At 44.1% G+C, this 17437-nt stretch overlaps 1 protein-coding gene across 3 annotated transcripts in view; it reads left to right on the top strand.

The window, feature by feature from the left end:
* The first annotated feature begins 9070 nt into the window (after positions 1-9070).
* Positions 9071-17437, top strand: part of WDR59 (WD repeat domain 59) — a 66418-nt gene continuing 58051 nt past the window's right edge. For all 3 annotated transcript variants that reach the window (XM_080937173.1, XM_080937172.1, XM_080937171.1), the window contains exon 1: positions 9071-9179. In XM_080937173.1, the coding sequence (XP_080793299.1) occupies positions 9126-9179 (54 nt within the window). In that variant the 5' untranslated portion in view covers positions 9071-9125. The remainder of the gene's footprint in view (positions 9180-17437) is intronic.

Genomic DNA, 17437 nt, shown 5'->3' with positions numbered 1-17437 from the left:
GTATGTGTGTACCTGTTTGTATGGGGAGGAATACACAAGCATGTGAAAACAATAAGATATAGGTAGGGTGTCTTCCATAATCACATCTCTGCCTTGTTTTTTTGAGATAGGTTCTTCTCTGAGCCTGAATTCCATGACTGCTTAGACTCGCTAGTCAGTAAACAAGGAAACCGACTATTCCCACCTCCCCAGCCCTGGATCCTACTATGCATGGCAAGTGCCTTACTGAAGATCTCTCCAGCCCTGTTTTTATTTTGTTTTGTTTTTTGGAGACCAGATCTTACACAGCACAGGTTAGCCCTTTATCCCCTATGTAGACAAAGATGCCCTTGAATTTTGGAAATATTCTTTTTTTAAATTGGATATTCTCTATATTTACATTTCAAATGTTATCCCCTTCTCCCCCATTTCCATCCCCCCTCCCGAAAATATTCTAACATCAGAGTTGCATATGCTAGTAAATATATTAAAAGCAATCATCTGCAGAGGTCAGCTTTATGGTACATAAAGTTTACTGTAATACTCTATGTCCAACCTGGAGATCTAGCTCATTGGTAGAGTGCTTGCCTGGTTCGCATGCATATGCTAGGCTTTGGGTCCTTCCCAAGCACTCCAGAAGGGGATCTTAGCAGAAAGAGATGAAACAAGGATGCCCTTGAACTTCTGACCTTCCTGCCTCTGCTTCCCAAATGTGGGATGACAGGTTTATAGGTGATAATGCCATAGAGATAAATCTAGAACAGTATTTGCCATGCGCTGTCAGAAATATTTGCTATATGAATGTTTATGTGTCATGAGAAAGAAAGTGCTGATTAAAACACCAGTGCCCAGAAGTGCAAGGAGTCACTAGAAGTAAGGGGGCTAGAAGTGGAGCTCAGTGTGTTAGGAGTGCTCACCTAACATGTACAGAGTTCTGGGTTCAGTCCCTAGTATTGGATAAACAGGGCATGGTGATATATACCTATAGTCTTGGCACAGGAGAGGCAGAGGCAGGAGATCAGGAGTTCAAAGTCTTCCTCAGCCTTAATTTTTTTACAGGTATTTCTCTCCATGCCTAGAAGGATGCACTATTCACAAGCTCAAAGAAACTGAGAAATTTAAACTTGCCCCCTTTTAAATGAAGGCAGTTTCCTTTTTCCAAGACTAAAGGTCTGTTCTTAGTGTATACGTAATACTTATGCATATCCACATAGACACACATGAATTGGAGAAAGAAAACAACTGGTCTCATTGGGAGAGAGATGGTGAGAACTGGGGAGTTCGGGTGCCTGAATAGATGAGGGACGTTTGCCACATTAATGTGTTTTAGTATTTTTGTCTCTGGCCATGTAAATTTTTTTATTTAAAGATTATTTTAGGGCTGGAACGATGGCTCAGCGGTCAAGAGCACTGACTGCTCTTCCAGAGGTCCTGAGTTCAGTTCCCAGCAACCACATGGTGGCTCACAACCACCTGTAATGGGATCTTATGCCTTCTTCTGGTGTGTCTGAAGACAGCTACAGTGTACTCACATACATGAAATAAATAAATCAATCTTAAAAAAAAAAACAACATTATTTTAGATGTGTGTAAGTGCTTTGCCTGTGTGTGTAGATACATGAGCTCTCTCTCTCTCTCTCTCTCTCTCTATATATATATATATATAATGCCCACAGAGGTCAGAAGAGGAAGTCAGGTTTCCTGGAACTGACTAGGAACCGCCATGTGGGTGCTGGGTACTGAACCCAGATCCTCTACAAGAGCAACAAGTGCTCTTAACCACTGAGCCATCTCTCCAGCCCCTTACTTTTTTTGTGAGACAGAAGGGTCACTGTGGAGTCCCCGAGGCTAGATCTGAATTCTTGATCTTCCTACTGTTGCCTCCTGAGTGCCAAGGTTATAGGTGTCTGCCGCTATCCCCTTGTGCCATGCGTATTTACATGGAGCTGCATACATGCCACATGCTCACTGAAAGGCTGCAGAGCCAGTAGGAGTAGAACAGGAGCCTCTGTGCTTTAAAGTGAGCATGCTCATCATAGGATCTTCGGATGACAGTTTTGTTTGCTCTATATGCTTTTAAACAAAATGACAAGGATTAGGACTGCTTCAAGCCATCTTTCTTTCTTTCTTTTTCTTTTTTTTTTTTTTTTTTGAAAATGAGCCATTTGGCCTGTAGTTTTATATTCTAGCCTATCCTTTATTAAAAGGCTGCTGCACATAGGCTGCCACTTGAACAGCTGAGCAAAGCCGACTCCTCCTGGAACATACGAATGTTGAGCTTTGGTGCCTATCTTAGAGACTGCTCTTGTCACCACCCCGTGCATGTTCCCAGATTATAATTTTCTCTTGGAAGTGGCATTACAGTGTGGATCCGGGGTAATTCCTGACATTGCAACAGGAAGGCACACACGCCCCATCCTGAAGTCTTAGAGGAGTTTCATGTTGTCATTTGTTTCGTCAGGAGGCCAGTGGGGAGATGGCTCAGTGGGTAAGGCATTTGCCATGCCAGCATGAGGAAAGTGTGAAAGAAAGAAGATTTTGGATCCTCGGTACCCATGGAAATGCCAGACATGAAGTCTTCCTGCAATTCAAGCACGTGGGAGCTGAAGACAGGGATCCCCAGAGCAAGCTGGCTAGCTAGACTAGCCAAAATGACAAGCTCCGAGACTCCATTTCTCTCTTGTCTCCATGAGGATCCTTGTTCTATTCATAGCATCTGAACACATAAAAAAGAATTTGCCGCTTTTCCCAGACACACACATATAGAGATACACGAGCACACACACACACATAGACACACACACACATACATAGACAGATACACAGATATACACACACACATACAGATATACACATACACAGACAGATACACACACATATAGATACACAGATACACACACAGATATACACAAACAGATACACAGAGAGAGAGATACATACACAGAGACACACACACATACATAGACAGATACACAGATACACACACACATACAGATATACACATACACAGACAGATACACACACATATAGATACACAGATACACACACAGATATACACAAACAGATACACACAGAGATACACACACAGAGATACACACACATACAGACAGATACACACATATAAAGGCAGATATACACAGAGACAGACAGATACACACACACTCACACACATATACACCCACACCCTTCTTGCTTCAGTACATAAGCGTGGTGGGAAGAGACACATAGTATCAGCCTCTCCCTGTGCACGCATACTCTCATACATGTGTGTCTGTACACAGTGCATGTAGATACACATGTACATATCTACATCCACACAGTCTGTTGTGAAGTTAGACTAGTGACACATAACTGTAATCCTACCACTTGAGAGGCTGAGATAGGAGAATTGGGAGTTCAACACCTACCTGGATACACAGTAAACTCAAAAAAAGTGGGGGAGGGAGTTTTGAGACTATAGTTCAGTGGTCATGCATTTGTTTAACCTAGGGCCCTGGGCCAGTGTGTGTGTGTGTGTGTGTGTGTGTGTGTGTGTGTGCACACACACACATGAGCCTGGGAAAGGCAGCAAATCCTTTCTTTTTTTTTTTTTTAAGATTTATTTATTTTATTTATATGAGTACACTGTAGCTGTCTTCAGACACACCAGAAGAGGGCATCAGATCTCATGATAGATGGTTGTGGTTGCTGGGATTTGAACTCAGGAGCTCTGGAAGAGCAGTAAGTGCTTTTAACCACTGAGCCATCTCTCCAACCCAGCAAATCCTTTTTTATGTACTCAGATGCTATGAGTAGATCAAGTATCCTCATGGAGACAGAGAGAAATGGAGTCTCAGAACCTACCAATATTCTGTTACCCCTTAGAATAACAGAAAAGTACCTATTTGAATTAGACCTCTATCTTAAAAAAAAAAAAAGACAAAGATTTTTATTTTATGTTTCTATCATGTGTGTGGAGGTGCCTGGGTAGGCCAGATGAGTGGCTGATCCTCTGCAGCTGGAGTTATAGGCAGTTGTGAGCTGCTCAACATGGATGGAGGGAACCAAACCTGGATCCTCCCGGAAGAGCAGTAATCATTCGTAACCATTAAGCATTGCTCTAGAACCTTGACCTCTCTGCCTTTCCTTTTTCTGTTATCTTCATGTTCTTACTGCTCATAGGTTGGGTGAGCTGCTTTGGGGCACTCTTTCTGGAGGCAGGGTTAGTGAATATTGATTGACCCACCTTCTATTTTAGGAGAGAGAGCTGCTGAAAAAGATGTTGCAGAAGCCCACTGCCAATGTGAGAAGGCAGGTAACCATGCTCAAAGCCAGGGTTTTAGACATCTCAGACCTATATGAGAAGTTTGGGGCCTGCGTAGTTCAAACAATAAGGGAGATAAGATCCTCTCTTCTCTGCCTTTGATGGAGACCCCAGGACCTCTGCTGGGGAAGACAAAGTCTTCCACTGAGAACTATCCTCCTGAGCCCTCTCAAAGCTCTTTATGTTTTTACCGTTTTGCTTGAAAAGACAAAGATTTGAGCAGAGGAATGAGCAGCCGAATAGGCAGAGCCACGAGACGGAGAGTGTGAGCACATCCACAAATATTTGCTGATTGACAAGAGAGGGAGATTGCTAGTGAGTGGGTCCAAGGTTGCTAGGTGCAAGAGGATTCAGCCAGTGGTGATGGGGAGCAGCGAGCCCCTGGTACATCCTGCAGCCGAGGAAACAGATGAGAAAGATGGGGGCTGCTTTATATCACACTGGTGGGAATGTAAAATAGTCCGGCCAGTACGGAAATCAGTATGGAGGGTCCCCAACAAAACAAAACAAAGAAACCCAACAAAACAAAACAACAAAAATAAATCTATCGGAGCTATACCATTCCTGAATATTTTTTTTTAAGATTTATTTATTTATTATATGTAACTACACTGTAGCTGTCTTCAGACACCAGAAGAGGGCATCAAATCTTATTACACATAGTTGTGAGCCACCATGTGGTTGCTGGGATTTGAACTCAGGACCTCTAAAAGAGCAGTCAGTGATCTTAACTGCTGAGCCATTTCTTCAACCCCTATTCCTGAATATTTACCAAAAAGATTCCACGTCAACCTATCACATAGGTACATCGGTGTTTACTGAGTAGCTAAGTTATGGAACCAACTTATGCTTCTTTTAAAAATTTTTTTACATTTATACTTTTTAGTGTGTGTGCCTGTGTATGTCCTGTGTGTGTGTGTGTGTGTGTGTATGTCCTATGTATGTGTGTAGGTGGGTGTCTGTCTCTCTGTGGGTTCAGGTGTCAAAAAAGGTCAAAGGCATTGTTACATTGTTTGTGTGCTAGGAACCAGATGTGGGTCTGGGTCCTTTGTAAGAGCATTGTGTGCTCTTAACCACTGAGCCACCTCTCCAGCACCCAGTGAAAAAGAAAAACAAAAAAAACCAAACAAACAAACAAAAAAAAACACAGCTGTGTTTAATTATCATGGCTAGCTACTGTTAAAAGATAGCCGAGGCCCTCTCTAGGTTTGCTGTGTATCTTGTCTTCTTGTGACTTGGCTAATTCAATGACCTTCTAAAAAGACAGGAAGATAAGAACCCTGTTGCGTGGTCAGTTCATTGAGGTCTGTGTGACAAGGACCATCAAGGTTCCCCAGCCACTGCCTCAGGCAGGACACTCAGCCCATGGCTGTCAGATGTGCATCAGGAATGAAGAAGCAGCCAGAGCACTTTTGATTTTTACCTTAGAGTCTCCAGTCTTTGATGACAGAGTCATGACATGACTTTGTGGGTGGGCACAGTGTGGGTGGAAGATGTTAGAGAAGGGTCTGAGGAAGCAATTGGGAAGGCACAGATGCTCTGACTCCTTACATTCTTTCCACATGAAAGGAAGAAAGCACTGAAAGAACAGAGAGCGAGGATCTGAAATCCAAAGTACTTTCTGTGCTTGCAGCATTCGACATGAAGATTTGGAGGAGTGGCAGCCAGATTTCCTGTTATCCTGGCACTGGAAAGGTGTGGAGGCAGGAGGATCAGATCAAAATCATCTAAGCTACAGTGACTCCCAGGCCAGCCTGGGCTACATGAGACCCCCACATCTTAAAAAAAAAAAAAAAAAAAGCTTGGGAGAAGAGAGCTGAAAGTGGGGCAAGTATTTTGGAAAAGCTCTGACAAGGGTGACCCAGCACATTACCAAGCTCCTTGTGGACAGACATAGCTTTGGATTATCTTTCCTCTTAGCCCTTGCCTAAAGAAACCTAAGTACATGAGCAGGCCCTTCCTAACTAGGCCTTTTCTGCCTTTTTCTGCTGTAATTTCTCCTACATCTTGTCATGCTCTCAAGTACCAGGCAGACCTGGCCTATGGGAACCACTCCTTCAGCAGAGTTCTACAGTATTTACTGCTTTCACATAATAGGCCAGTAAGAAGACAACATGCTAGGAAGATTAACACATTCCTAGATTCTGATGTGATTTCTCAAACAGGCCTAGATAATTGTATCTTCCCTGGATATGGAGCCACATGCCTGCAATCTTACTTCGTAGGAGTGGATCCCTGTTTTGAGGCCAGACTGGTCTTTATCTTCAGGGCTGTTTTGGTCCTTTGTGATAGAGAGATTGGGGGGAACTGGGTGACAGAAGAAAGGTGGGATGTGTAGGCTAGAATAGTTTCCTGTTTGAGGGGTGGTCTCACTATGATGTGGAGGCTGGTCTAACTCCTGATATCTCCTGATATCCAGTAATCTTAAAAAGAATCTTTGTGTTTGCTTGTTTTTGGGGACAGGGTTTCACTATGTAGCTCTGGCTGGCTGGAAACTCACTAGGTAGACCAGGCTGTCTTTGAAGTCACAGAGATCCAGCTGTCTGCTCGAAAATGCTAGGATTAAAGTCACAAGCCACCGGGTTTGATTTTTTTTTTCTAAGACTTTAAAAATGTTTATTTGTGTATATGCGTGTGTATGCCACATGTATGCAGGTTCTCATGAGGGCCAGAAGAGGACGTCAGATTCCCCTATAGCTGTTGTGAGATCTTTGGAATAACAGCGATTTAACCAATGACCCATATCTTCACCCCACTAGTGATCCTGTTGTGATAGTGTACCCTGAGTTCTGGGATTGATTAGAACTTGGCATTACAATTCGCTCTAAGGGTTTTTGTTTGTTTGTTTTAATATTTGCGTTGACTTGTGTGAGTATCTGAGTGTTTGTGGTCATTTGTGTACATTACTCCTGTGCGTGGGGAGACTAGAAGAAGCATCAGGTTTCCTCTGCCTATTGTTTGGCCTCCCCCCCCCTCCTTTTCTCCCCCGCTCGCTCCAAACCTTGGGCTCGTGTTTTCTCAGTTAGGATGAAGACCAGCAAACCCCAGTGATCCTCTTGTCCCAGCTCCACCAAACTAGATCTGGAGTTACAGGGTCTCACTGGAGCCTAGATTTGTTATACGAGTCCTGAGATTCTGCTCCTTGTGATTTCAAAGCAATGTTAATGTTCTTATTCAGTAAGTCTGAATAAGAACCCTCTAAGCCTGTAATAGTTTTGTTTGTTTGTTTTGTTTTTTTAAGACATGGTTTCTCGAGCCATCTTCCAGTTAACTCGCCAACATGACGAACACAAAGGGAAAGAGGAGAGGCACTCGCTATATGTTCTCTAGGCCTTTTAGGAAACATGGAGTTGTTCCTTTGGCTACATACATGTGAATCTACAAGAAGGGTGATATTGTAGACATCAGGGAATGGGCACTGTTCAGAAAGGAATGCCCCGAAAGTGTTACCACAGAAAAACTGGAAGGGTCTAAAGTGTCACCAGAATTCGGTGAGCATCATTGTAAACAAACAAGGGCAAGATTCTGGCCAAGAGGATCAATGTGCGGATTGAGCACATCAAGCACCCGAAGCGGGTGAAGGAGAACGATCAGAAGAAAAAGGACGCCAAAGAGAAAGGAACCTGGGGTCAGCGGAAGCGCCAGCCTGCGCCACCCAGAGAAGCCCACTTTGTGAGGACTAAGGGAAGAGCCTGAGCTGCTGGAGCCCATTCCCTATGAATTCATGGCCTAATGTACAAAGAAAAATAAAGGACCCGGACTACAAAAAAAAAAAAAAAAAAAAAAAAAAAAAAAAAAACCAAACAAACCAACAAACAAACAAACAAAAAAAAAAAGACATGGTTTCTCAGTGTAGTCCTGTTTGTAGGATTGGAGAGAAGCCAACTATTATCTACTATGCTAAACATCCTGATTATTTCTTATTTCATTCTCAAAATTTATCTAATACTTCAAAAACTGTGTGGATAAAGGTATTGCTAGTATTAGAAATTAAATATAGAATGGTGAAAAACGTTATGGTTAAATGGTAACTATCATTAACACTAATTACACATCCTCAGTGAAAAAATAACACTTTCTAAAACCAAAACGATATTATCAAAGAGTGGCAAGTCGTTTAATACTCAGCTTAAACAACCTTTCTCAGTACATTCCCTATGTACTACACTGCCTCAGGAGAACTATACAGCACACTGGTGAGAGGAAATGAAAGTAACGGGTTCGTATGATTATGAAATTGTTTTATCTTTAGGGACTTGTCTCACCCCACCCCCCAAAGAGTCCCGGAGAACCTCAGGAGCTTCAGTATATGAATCGCGACTATACAACATGAAACACTCAAAGCCTTTTCAAAGCCTTGTTGACAGGAATCTGAAGAAATTATTTTCCTTTGGTACGGATGTAGGTTTTGTTTATAGGCTGTGTGTAAGAGAATCAGCAAGAAGACAGGACAACTGTTTCTAAACTCAGGACAACAGTTCTCTAACTCAGGCTCTTCCTGGGTAACTGACTCTGTGCTGACATTTGACTACAATTCCCGGCAGAGCTCACGGCAGGGGCGTGTCAGCAGCCGCAGGGTGCCCGGGTGACTCGTACTGATGACGAAATGAAGGGGGGCGTTCCTGTTTTGGGGGGGCAGACCTGGTCCTTGGTTGGGGGAGAAAGCAGAGAAGGCGGGGCCTATCGTTGGGATAGCCAATGAATGGCGGTCAAGTGAAAGGCAGGGAACTAGGCGTGGCCGGATTTATTAGCTGGCTGTGTGGGGTTTACTAACCCGGGAGTCTCGGGTTTTGGGTTGGGGGTGGAGGGTCGCCGACTGGCACCCCACGGTCGGGCTAGTGAGATGGCAGCGCGCTGGAGCAGCGAGAACGTGGTGGTGGAGTTTCGGGACTCTCAGGTGAGCTGTGCGTGAATGGAGCCGACTGGACATGCGCTTTCTGTGGTTTACACACCCCCCCACCCTCAACCCCCGCCTTTTCATCTATCCCTTTGCTCAAGGTGGGGAGATGGGCATGGTGCTCACACGGAGCTGTCAGAGTCAGGATAGCCTAGGGGAACTTTGATTACTGATCAAGACAGTTAGGTAGACGTGTATGGCCTTTCGGGTTCCACACGGGCTTGTGGTCTTGGGACACCGAGATAGCGATAATAAATGCTCAGGGGATTCTTCCCTTGTTCAGGGTAGTGAGCTGGGGGAGGTGTCCACATCCTGAGGTAGTCGACTGCACTTGGTGACTTGGGAAAGTTACAGAACTTTTTTGAGCCTCAGTTACTTGGACCACTCTCCCTTTGTACCATTTGGGGGGATGAATCTGTGAAATATTGTTTTGCCGAGCATCTGCTTCAACCTACTAAGTGGTTGTTAATGTGGAAAATACTCTGTTGCTGACAAAATACATGCATTGCTTAGATTGGACATATGTGTGGCCCATCCCTGACGTCACTGTCTACACATCAGTTTTATTACCTGTAGAAGAGAGTTATTTATACTTACAGGACTGGCATGAGAATTTTATGAGGCCGTATGTTTAAGATGTGTGGCACATTGCTAGCTTCAGTGCTCTCAACCGCTAAGCCATCTCTCCAGGTTTTTCCCCCCAACCCCCCACTTTTTGAGACAGGGTCTCATATGTAACTCTGCCTGTCCTGGAACTCTTTATGTAGACTACTCAGGCCTCAAACTCAGAGAGATCCTCCTGCCTCTGTCTCCCAACACCGGGGTCTAGAGGCATGTGTTAGGATTCTTTTTTCTTTTTTTTAAATTTATTTTGTGTATGTGAGTACACTGTAGCTGTCTTCAGCCACACCAGAAGAGGGCATCAGATCTCATTACAGATGGTTGTGAGCCACCATGTGTTTGCTGGGAATTGAACTCAGGACCTCTGGTAGAGCAGCCAGTGCTCTTAACCACTGAGCCATCTCTCTAGCCCCTGCTAGGACTCTTTTGAGACAGGATTTCACGTACCCCAGGCTGACTTTGAGCCTGGTGTGTAGCTGAGGAGACCTTGAGCTTTTGATCCTCTTGCCTTTACCTGCTGAGTGCTGAGGTCATAGGTGTGCACACCACCAGTTTTGAGCCGTACACAGGGCTTCATGGATACAACACAAGTACAGTACTGAGCTACGTTCCTGTGTTTTTCTCAGTTTTCTGTATTGAGTCTTCCATATGCCAGGCTTCCTGCTAGGCACTCTGTCTTTGTGTTCTTTTTCTACTTGATGAAAGAGCCATGCAGGTTAAATAGGTATTATCCTTTTCTACCAAAAGAGGAAGCTGATCCCTTGTTGGCTGATCTTGAGAGAGTTATCTGAAGCCTCCTATATGTGTCTGGTGGCGCTGGGATTTGTACAGTCTCTGGCCCAGAGCTCATTATGCTGCTTCAGCTCTTAATAGCTCATAATATCACACACAGGTTCATAATAGATAATACCTATGACATTTCTTCTCAAGTTTTTCATTTACTCAACACGTATTTATTATATTTTTTGTACTTTCTTACATTTTTGGTTGTAAGCCTTGCCTTTAATGGTTGTGTGTCATCCCTTCAGCCCTGAATTCTTTGTGTAACAGACTTTTTAAAAAAGATTCAGACACATCAGAAGAGGGTATCAGATCTCATTTCAGATGGTTGTGAGCCACCATGTGGTTGCTGGGAATTGAACTCAGGACCTCTGGAAGAGCAGTCAGTGCTCTTAACTGCTGAGCCATCTCTCCAACCCAGTGTGTCAAACTTTTATTCACTTGTTTGTTTATTTATTTATTCAATAAGGATTTATTCAGTTTTTATGTTCCTATGTGTGTTGTGTGCAAGTACATATGTATGCATGTTTTTGCATGTGCATTCCTATGTGTCTCAGGGTTTCTGTTGCTGTGAAGAGACCATGATCATGGCAATTCTTATAAAGGAAAATATTTAGTTGAAATTTTTTAATTGGCTTGCAGTTCAGAAGTTTAGTCCATTTCCATCATGGCGGGAAACATGGCAGAATGCCGGCAGATGTGGTGCTAGAAGGAGGAGCTGAGAATTCTACATGCAGATCATCCAGCAATAGAAAAAACAACAAAATTGTGGGCCTCTAAGCAGGCTTGTGCTTCTAAGACTTCAAAACCTGTCTCCACAGTGACATACTTTCTCCTACAATGCACACCTCTTAATAGTGCCACTCCCTTTATAGGCCAAGCAATGGAACATGAGAGTCTATGGAGCTATTCCTATTCAAACCACACAACATGTGCAGGTGGAGGCCCAAGGCTGATGTCAGGAATTGTCCTGGTTGCTTTTCCAGCTTGTTCATTGAGGCAGGGCCTCTCAGCGAAGCCCAGAGCTTCCCAGTGCAGCTAGACTTGGTAGCCAGCTTGCTCTGAGGGATCCAGTTTTTTAGCTTTTCAAGACTAGAAGTACAGGCAGGCTAGTATGCCCACCCAATATTTACTTATGTGGGTTTCTAGAGATCTGAACTTTGGCCCTCATGATTACAAGAGTGTGTTTTAACTGTAGAGTCACTTCCCCCAGCCCTACCCCTTTTAAAAATGAGGATTTATTGTGGTCTTACGAGTGCACATTGTACCAGGCACAGTGTCAATATCCAGTTACACTTAGGGAAATCTGGATTACAGTAAGTGGTTAGCAAGAGTCTTCTAAAGCTCCATCCTGTCCTTTGCCTAGAGGGCTGATATAAGGAGCCGCCCACCAGTCTTCTCTGTGGTGCCCTCTGATAAGTAGTCCCCGTGGAGAATTTGACCAGCAGCTCATTGGATTAAGGGATCTTGAAACACGTGGTGCTGTCAGCATTGTCAGTGTGATGTCTGCTTTCCCCAGGGAGGTGCCAGACTCCTAGGGGAGAAGACAGATTGTGGTTACCCTTCTTGTTAATTGCTTTCACTAGGGATCAGGACAGAGCTGAACCAGTATCACGTGTCTAAGCCTGCTAATTTGGAAGATGCTAATCTATAAATCTTTCAATTCTCACAGAAACTCAGGCAGTCTCACCCCTATTTCTTTATAGAGATGTAACTGAAGAGACCTGCAGAGAGGGTGCTGACACCTATATTGGAGTGCTATGAAGTAGGAACAAATAATTAAGCCTAAACAGCAGTTGGCATAGCAAGAGAACAAGTAAACTGGGTAATTTAACTGCTTTGTGGGAGTTTCTGTTTTTCGTTAAGATTTTTCCATTTCGTTGAAAGGATAGATCTATACTGTGAATTTGCCTGTTTTGTCTGATGTTGATTGGCAAGAGGCAGAAACCTATGTTTTTTGGCTTTTTTTTTTTTTTTTTAGCTTTCTACTGCATAGAAAGAAAAAAAATACTTTATGTTGCCTCTCTGAAGATGTCTAGAACAGTAAACTTCTTAAAATGCTCCATATTTATTTGTATTTTATATTCTAGAATATAATTTCAGCAGTCTGTGGTGGTTTGAATGAGAATGGCTCTCATAGATTCATATATTTGAATGCTTGGTTCCCAGTTGGTGGAACTGTTTGAAAAGGATTAGGAGGTGTGGCCTTGGTGGAGGAGGCGTGTCACTGGGGGGGGTCAGCCTTGAAGTTTCAAAAGCCCATGCCATTTTCAGTTAACTTTCTCTGCCTCGTGCTTGTGGATTAAGATGTAAGCTCTCAACTACTTTTGCAGCACTATGCCTGCCTGCCTGCCTGCCTGCCTGCCTGCCTGCCTGCCTGCCTGCCTGCCTGCTGCCACCTGCCATGATGGTTACGGACCCTCTGAAACTAAGCTCCAAATTAAATGCTTTTATAAATTGCCTGGATCATGGTGTTTGTTGCAGCAATTGAAAAGTAATTAAGACACAGGCCAGGGCGCTTGCTGCCAAGCTGATGATGACCTGAGATAGAGGCTCAGGGCGCACATGGTAGAGGTAGAGAACTGATTCCTGAAAGTTGTCCTTTCTTTCTATGGGCACCGCGGCATGTGCTCTGCTAACCCCCAGCACACGAACAAATGAACATAAAGTTTAGAAATTATAAAATTATTTTAGGGTTAGGGATGTAGCTAAGAGGAGTACTTGCCTAGCATGCTTGAGGTTTTTGCTGGTTTGTTGGTATTTTATTTATTGTGAATGTGATCCACCTGTCTTTACCTCCTTAGCCATGGGGTTACAAGCATGAGGTACAATACCTGGCTGTTAAGGAAACAAAAAGGTTTGATTTCCAGCACCTGCCCATAACACAGGGGTCAGATGACAACTTTTAGAGGTCAGCTCTGTTCTTCTATTGTGAGATCTGGGGAGCTGACTCAGGTCTTTTGGGTTTGCCTCATGAACATTGTTGTTGCTTGGGTTTTCAGTTTAATGAAGTGTTCTTCGACTCTTGGCAGCTTAGCTTAGGAGTGGGAAGTAGGAGCTTGGGAATCCAGTGGCCTTCAGAGTCACTTTGTTCTCACAATCACAGAAGACAGTGAATGAGGACACCTGAAGGGTAGGCAAGCCAGATTCCCTTGGCAGGCAGAGTGGATCTCTGCAGGGGGAGGGATCTCAAAAATGACTTGTCCTTTGCCTTTCTGATCTTTTATGCATTGAGTCTCATTGATTTAGCCTGTATATTGTATATAAATTAGCTGTTGATTTGGGATGAATCTGGGAACGCAGTCACACATGCTCACACACACACACACACACACACACACACACACACACACACACACGGATGCATGCACGCACATGCGAGTTTTTTTTTTATGATATGTGTGTATATATGTACATATGCATAGAGAGGCCAGAAGTCAGCCTTGGGCTTTGGTCCTTAGGAACCATTCCCCTGTCTTTACCTCCTTTGCTCTGGAATTTACAAACATGTGTTACGATTAAAAAAAGAAAAGAAAGAAAAAAAAGAACAGAGAATCAGGTTTGATTTCCTTCACCATATGACAGATCACAACTGTCCATAGCTATACTTCTTTTCTTCTTTTAAAGAGTTGTTTAGCTTCTGTGTATGAGCACACTGTCCCTGTCTTCAGACACACCAGAAGAGGGCATCAGATCCCATTACAGATGGTTGTGAGCCACCATGTGGTTGCTGAGATCTGAACTCAGGAGCTCTGGAAGAGCAGTCAGTGTTCTTAACCACTGACCCATCTCTCCAGCCCCCTATAGCTACACATCCAGAGGAGCCAATAACTTCTTGTTTCCTTTAGTTCTGAGCATACACGTAGTATACAGATATACATACAGGCAAAATACACATAAAATAAAATAATAAAAAGTGTATGTGTGAGAGAGGCCAGAAGAGGGTATCAAATTCCCTGGATCTAGAGAGTTTACAGCACGTTGTGAGCCATCTGGGAACTGAACTCAGGTCCCTGGAGGCAGCCTACACTCTAATACTGAGCTATAGTTCCAGCCCCAAACACCGGCTCTGTGTACACCTGAGGATCATACTCTGGTCCTGGCACCCTTGGCAAGCTGCTCACAATCGCCTGCAACTCCAGCACCAGGGAATGCATGGTCTTTGGTCTCCACGTACCTGTGCTCACATATATATATACTCTCCACCAATTAATTATCTGGTTGTGAGCCAGATAATTAAAAGTAAAATAAATCTTAAGGAAACAAGTTTGCTCATTTTGAAGTGACTTGCTTGTTAAGATGTGAATAGTAAGTCTGTAATACCAGATCCTGGGAGGTAGAGGCAGGAGGATCAGTTCAAGGTCATTTTCCCATACAGAGCAAGTTTGAGAGTGGCTTGGGTTACAGGAGACCCTATTTCCAAAAGCAAAATGTAGGGTTATTTGGGGGTGGGGTGGGTCACACGTCTGCTCTGCCACAGGGCACAGCTGCTGGGGAGGCAGGAAGTTCAACTGTGCTTAACCCATGCCTTTGCTGGGCAGGTGTAGGGCCATACATAGGGCAGCCTATGGGTCCGCTCTGGGGTTGGGGAAGTTGCACAGTATGAAGTGCAGGATGGATAGCTGGAGCTTGCCGGGGGGGGGGGGGGGGGGAAGGGATGGGGCGGGGGGTCTCCCCAGGCCTGCGATGAGGCCGGGGTGGTCTGGTTCTCAGGCTCTTGGACACCCGCATCCTCCACCTGTGAGGGACTTAGGGTATTGCCCTTAGGTGACTGATGGCCACAAATCTATGGAGGGCTGTGTCCGGTGATGGGGACTTGGTTTTCAGGGAGTCTGGTGAAACTCCTACCATCCCTTTCAGGGTCTCTGGGGTTTCAAGCCCCCTCAACCAGGAACCAGGTGCCTTTCACAGTCCCATAGCAAAACAAAACTCCACCAACAAAAACAAAAGCCTGAAACCAACACAACAACAACAAAACAGCAAGTTAGATCACAGTAGTGAACCACATCACAGTGGATGTGAATTACTTGCTTTGTTAAAAGTTTAAATAGCAATGCAGTAACAGTAGTGAAAAACATAATCTAGCACAGAGATCAAGGGTTGTGAGTCAGTGTGCTGCGCCAAGATCCAGGTGATGCCATCTGTGGGCCAGGCGACCTTGGCTAACTTGCTACCTTTCTAAGTTTCAGCTCTTCATCCGTAAAGCAAGGCAAACACTAGGCCTCAAGGGCTCTCTAGAGCACCCTCAGGATGATGAGTACTTTGAAGACTGCAAAGCAAAAATCAAAGAGCAAAGGGAGTAGAGATTGGACAAAAGGAGCCCCAGACTCCCCAGTGACCTTTCCTGGTGGAGGTGCATAGGACATCAGTTCTCCGAGAGTCAGTACCAGAAGTGTTGTTTGGACCCTGGTTGGTTATGGATAACAGCATGTATCTGGAGTGCAGGCCCCCTGGGGCTGGAGAGATGGCTCAGCAGTTAAGAGCACTGACTGCTCTTCCAGAGGTCCTGAGTTCAATTCCCTGCAACCACATGGTGGCTCATAATCATCTGTAACAAGATCTGATGCCTTCTTTTGGTGTGTCTGAAGACAGCTACAATGTACTCATATAAATAAAATAAATAAATCTTAAAAAAAAAAAAGAGTGCAGACCCCCTTCAGGAGACAGTTATGCTCAAGTTTAGCTGGTGGAGCCACCCTTGGGCTCTGGTGTGAACACTTCCAAAATCCAGGTTCTCAGGCAGCAGTGATTGCAAGGAAGCCTTCAGCAGGCTAGCTGCAGGCCTCACCATTCCCTAGCATGCTTCATTTGTAGAATAGCTGTGCGGGTTAAATGAGGGTGTCTGCAGAGCGCTTAGCACGGTAGCCAGTATACATTAACTGCTTGATGCCTGTTATTGCATTGGAAGTCTGACCTAAGGACATAACGAATGGGCTTCACAGAATAGACTTTGAGAGCTGAGAAGATCTTTAGGTGATGTCTCATCTACCCTCATATTTTATACATCAGAACCTGAGTTCTACAAGGATGAGGTGATTTATCCAGTGACGCTCTCTGTTATGGGATTTGAGTTTGCATGGAGAGGAGATGTTTCTGTATTAAAGAGGGAGATTTCCCAAGCAACACCCTTCTTACTGTATAAACAATTTGTAGTTCATGTTAGACAGTGATAGCTCAGGGACAGCTTTGGCAGCAGTGTCTGTCTCTATAATTTATATAGAGATAGGATCTTATGTGACATGGTCTGATTCTTATTAATATAAATTGGTTTCAGCTTGTGGCTTCAGGCTGTGAGATTTGATTATGCATTAATTAGGGTCTATGTCCAGGCTGGGATTATAAATGTGTACCCATCCCCAGCTTCATGAGCTTTCTTAGAGCAGTCCAGAACTGTCAATTCACCTGTTTATACTGAACATCTGAATGAGTTTTAGTATATGTCTGGTATCACCACCATTTCTAGAGCATACCCTCACCCCAACTTGAATCAGTCTTTTTTTGTTTGTTTGTTTTTGAGACAGGGTTTCTCTGTGTAGCTCTGGCTGTCCTCATTCTATGGATCAGACTGGCCTCAAACTTAGAGCTCCTCCTGCCTCTGCCTGCCTCCTGGGTGCTAGGATTAAGGCGTGCACCACCACCGCCTGGCTCATTCCTTTTTATAGTTCAGTAATGTCCACTGTGTCTATATAGCATCTGCTCATTTTTTAAAAGTCGGTTAATAGTCCATTGTTGCTAGACAACATCTTATTCATCCATTCATCCATTGTTGACATTTGAGTTGTTTCCACTTTGGGGTATTATGGGCCATTTTGCTACAAACACTGAAGTACAAGTTGTTGTGTAGCATAAGCATTTAA

The sequence above is a fragment of the Micromys minutus genome (assembly GCF_963924665.1).
Source record: "Micromys minutus genome assembly, chromosome: 24".
Lineage (NCBI taxonomy): Eukaryota > Metazoa > Chordata > Mammalia > Rodentia > Muridae > Micromys > Micromys minutus.
The sequence above is the reverse complement of the archived record's forward strand: the minus strand, read 5'-3'. Positions and strand labels throughout refer to the sequence as shown.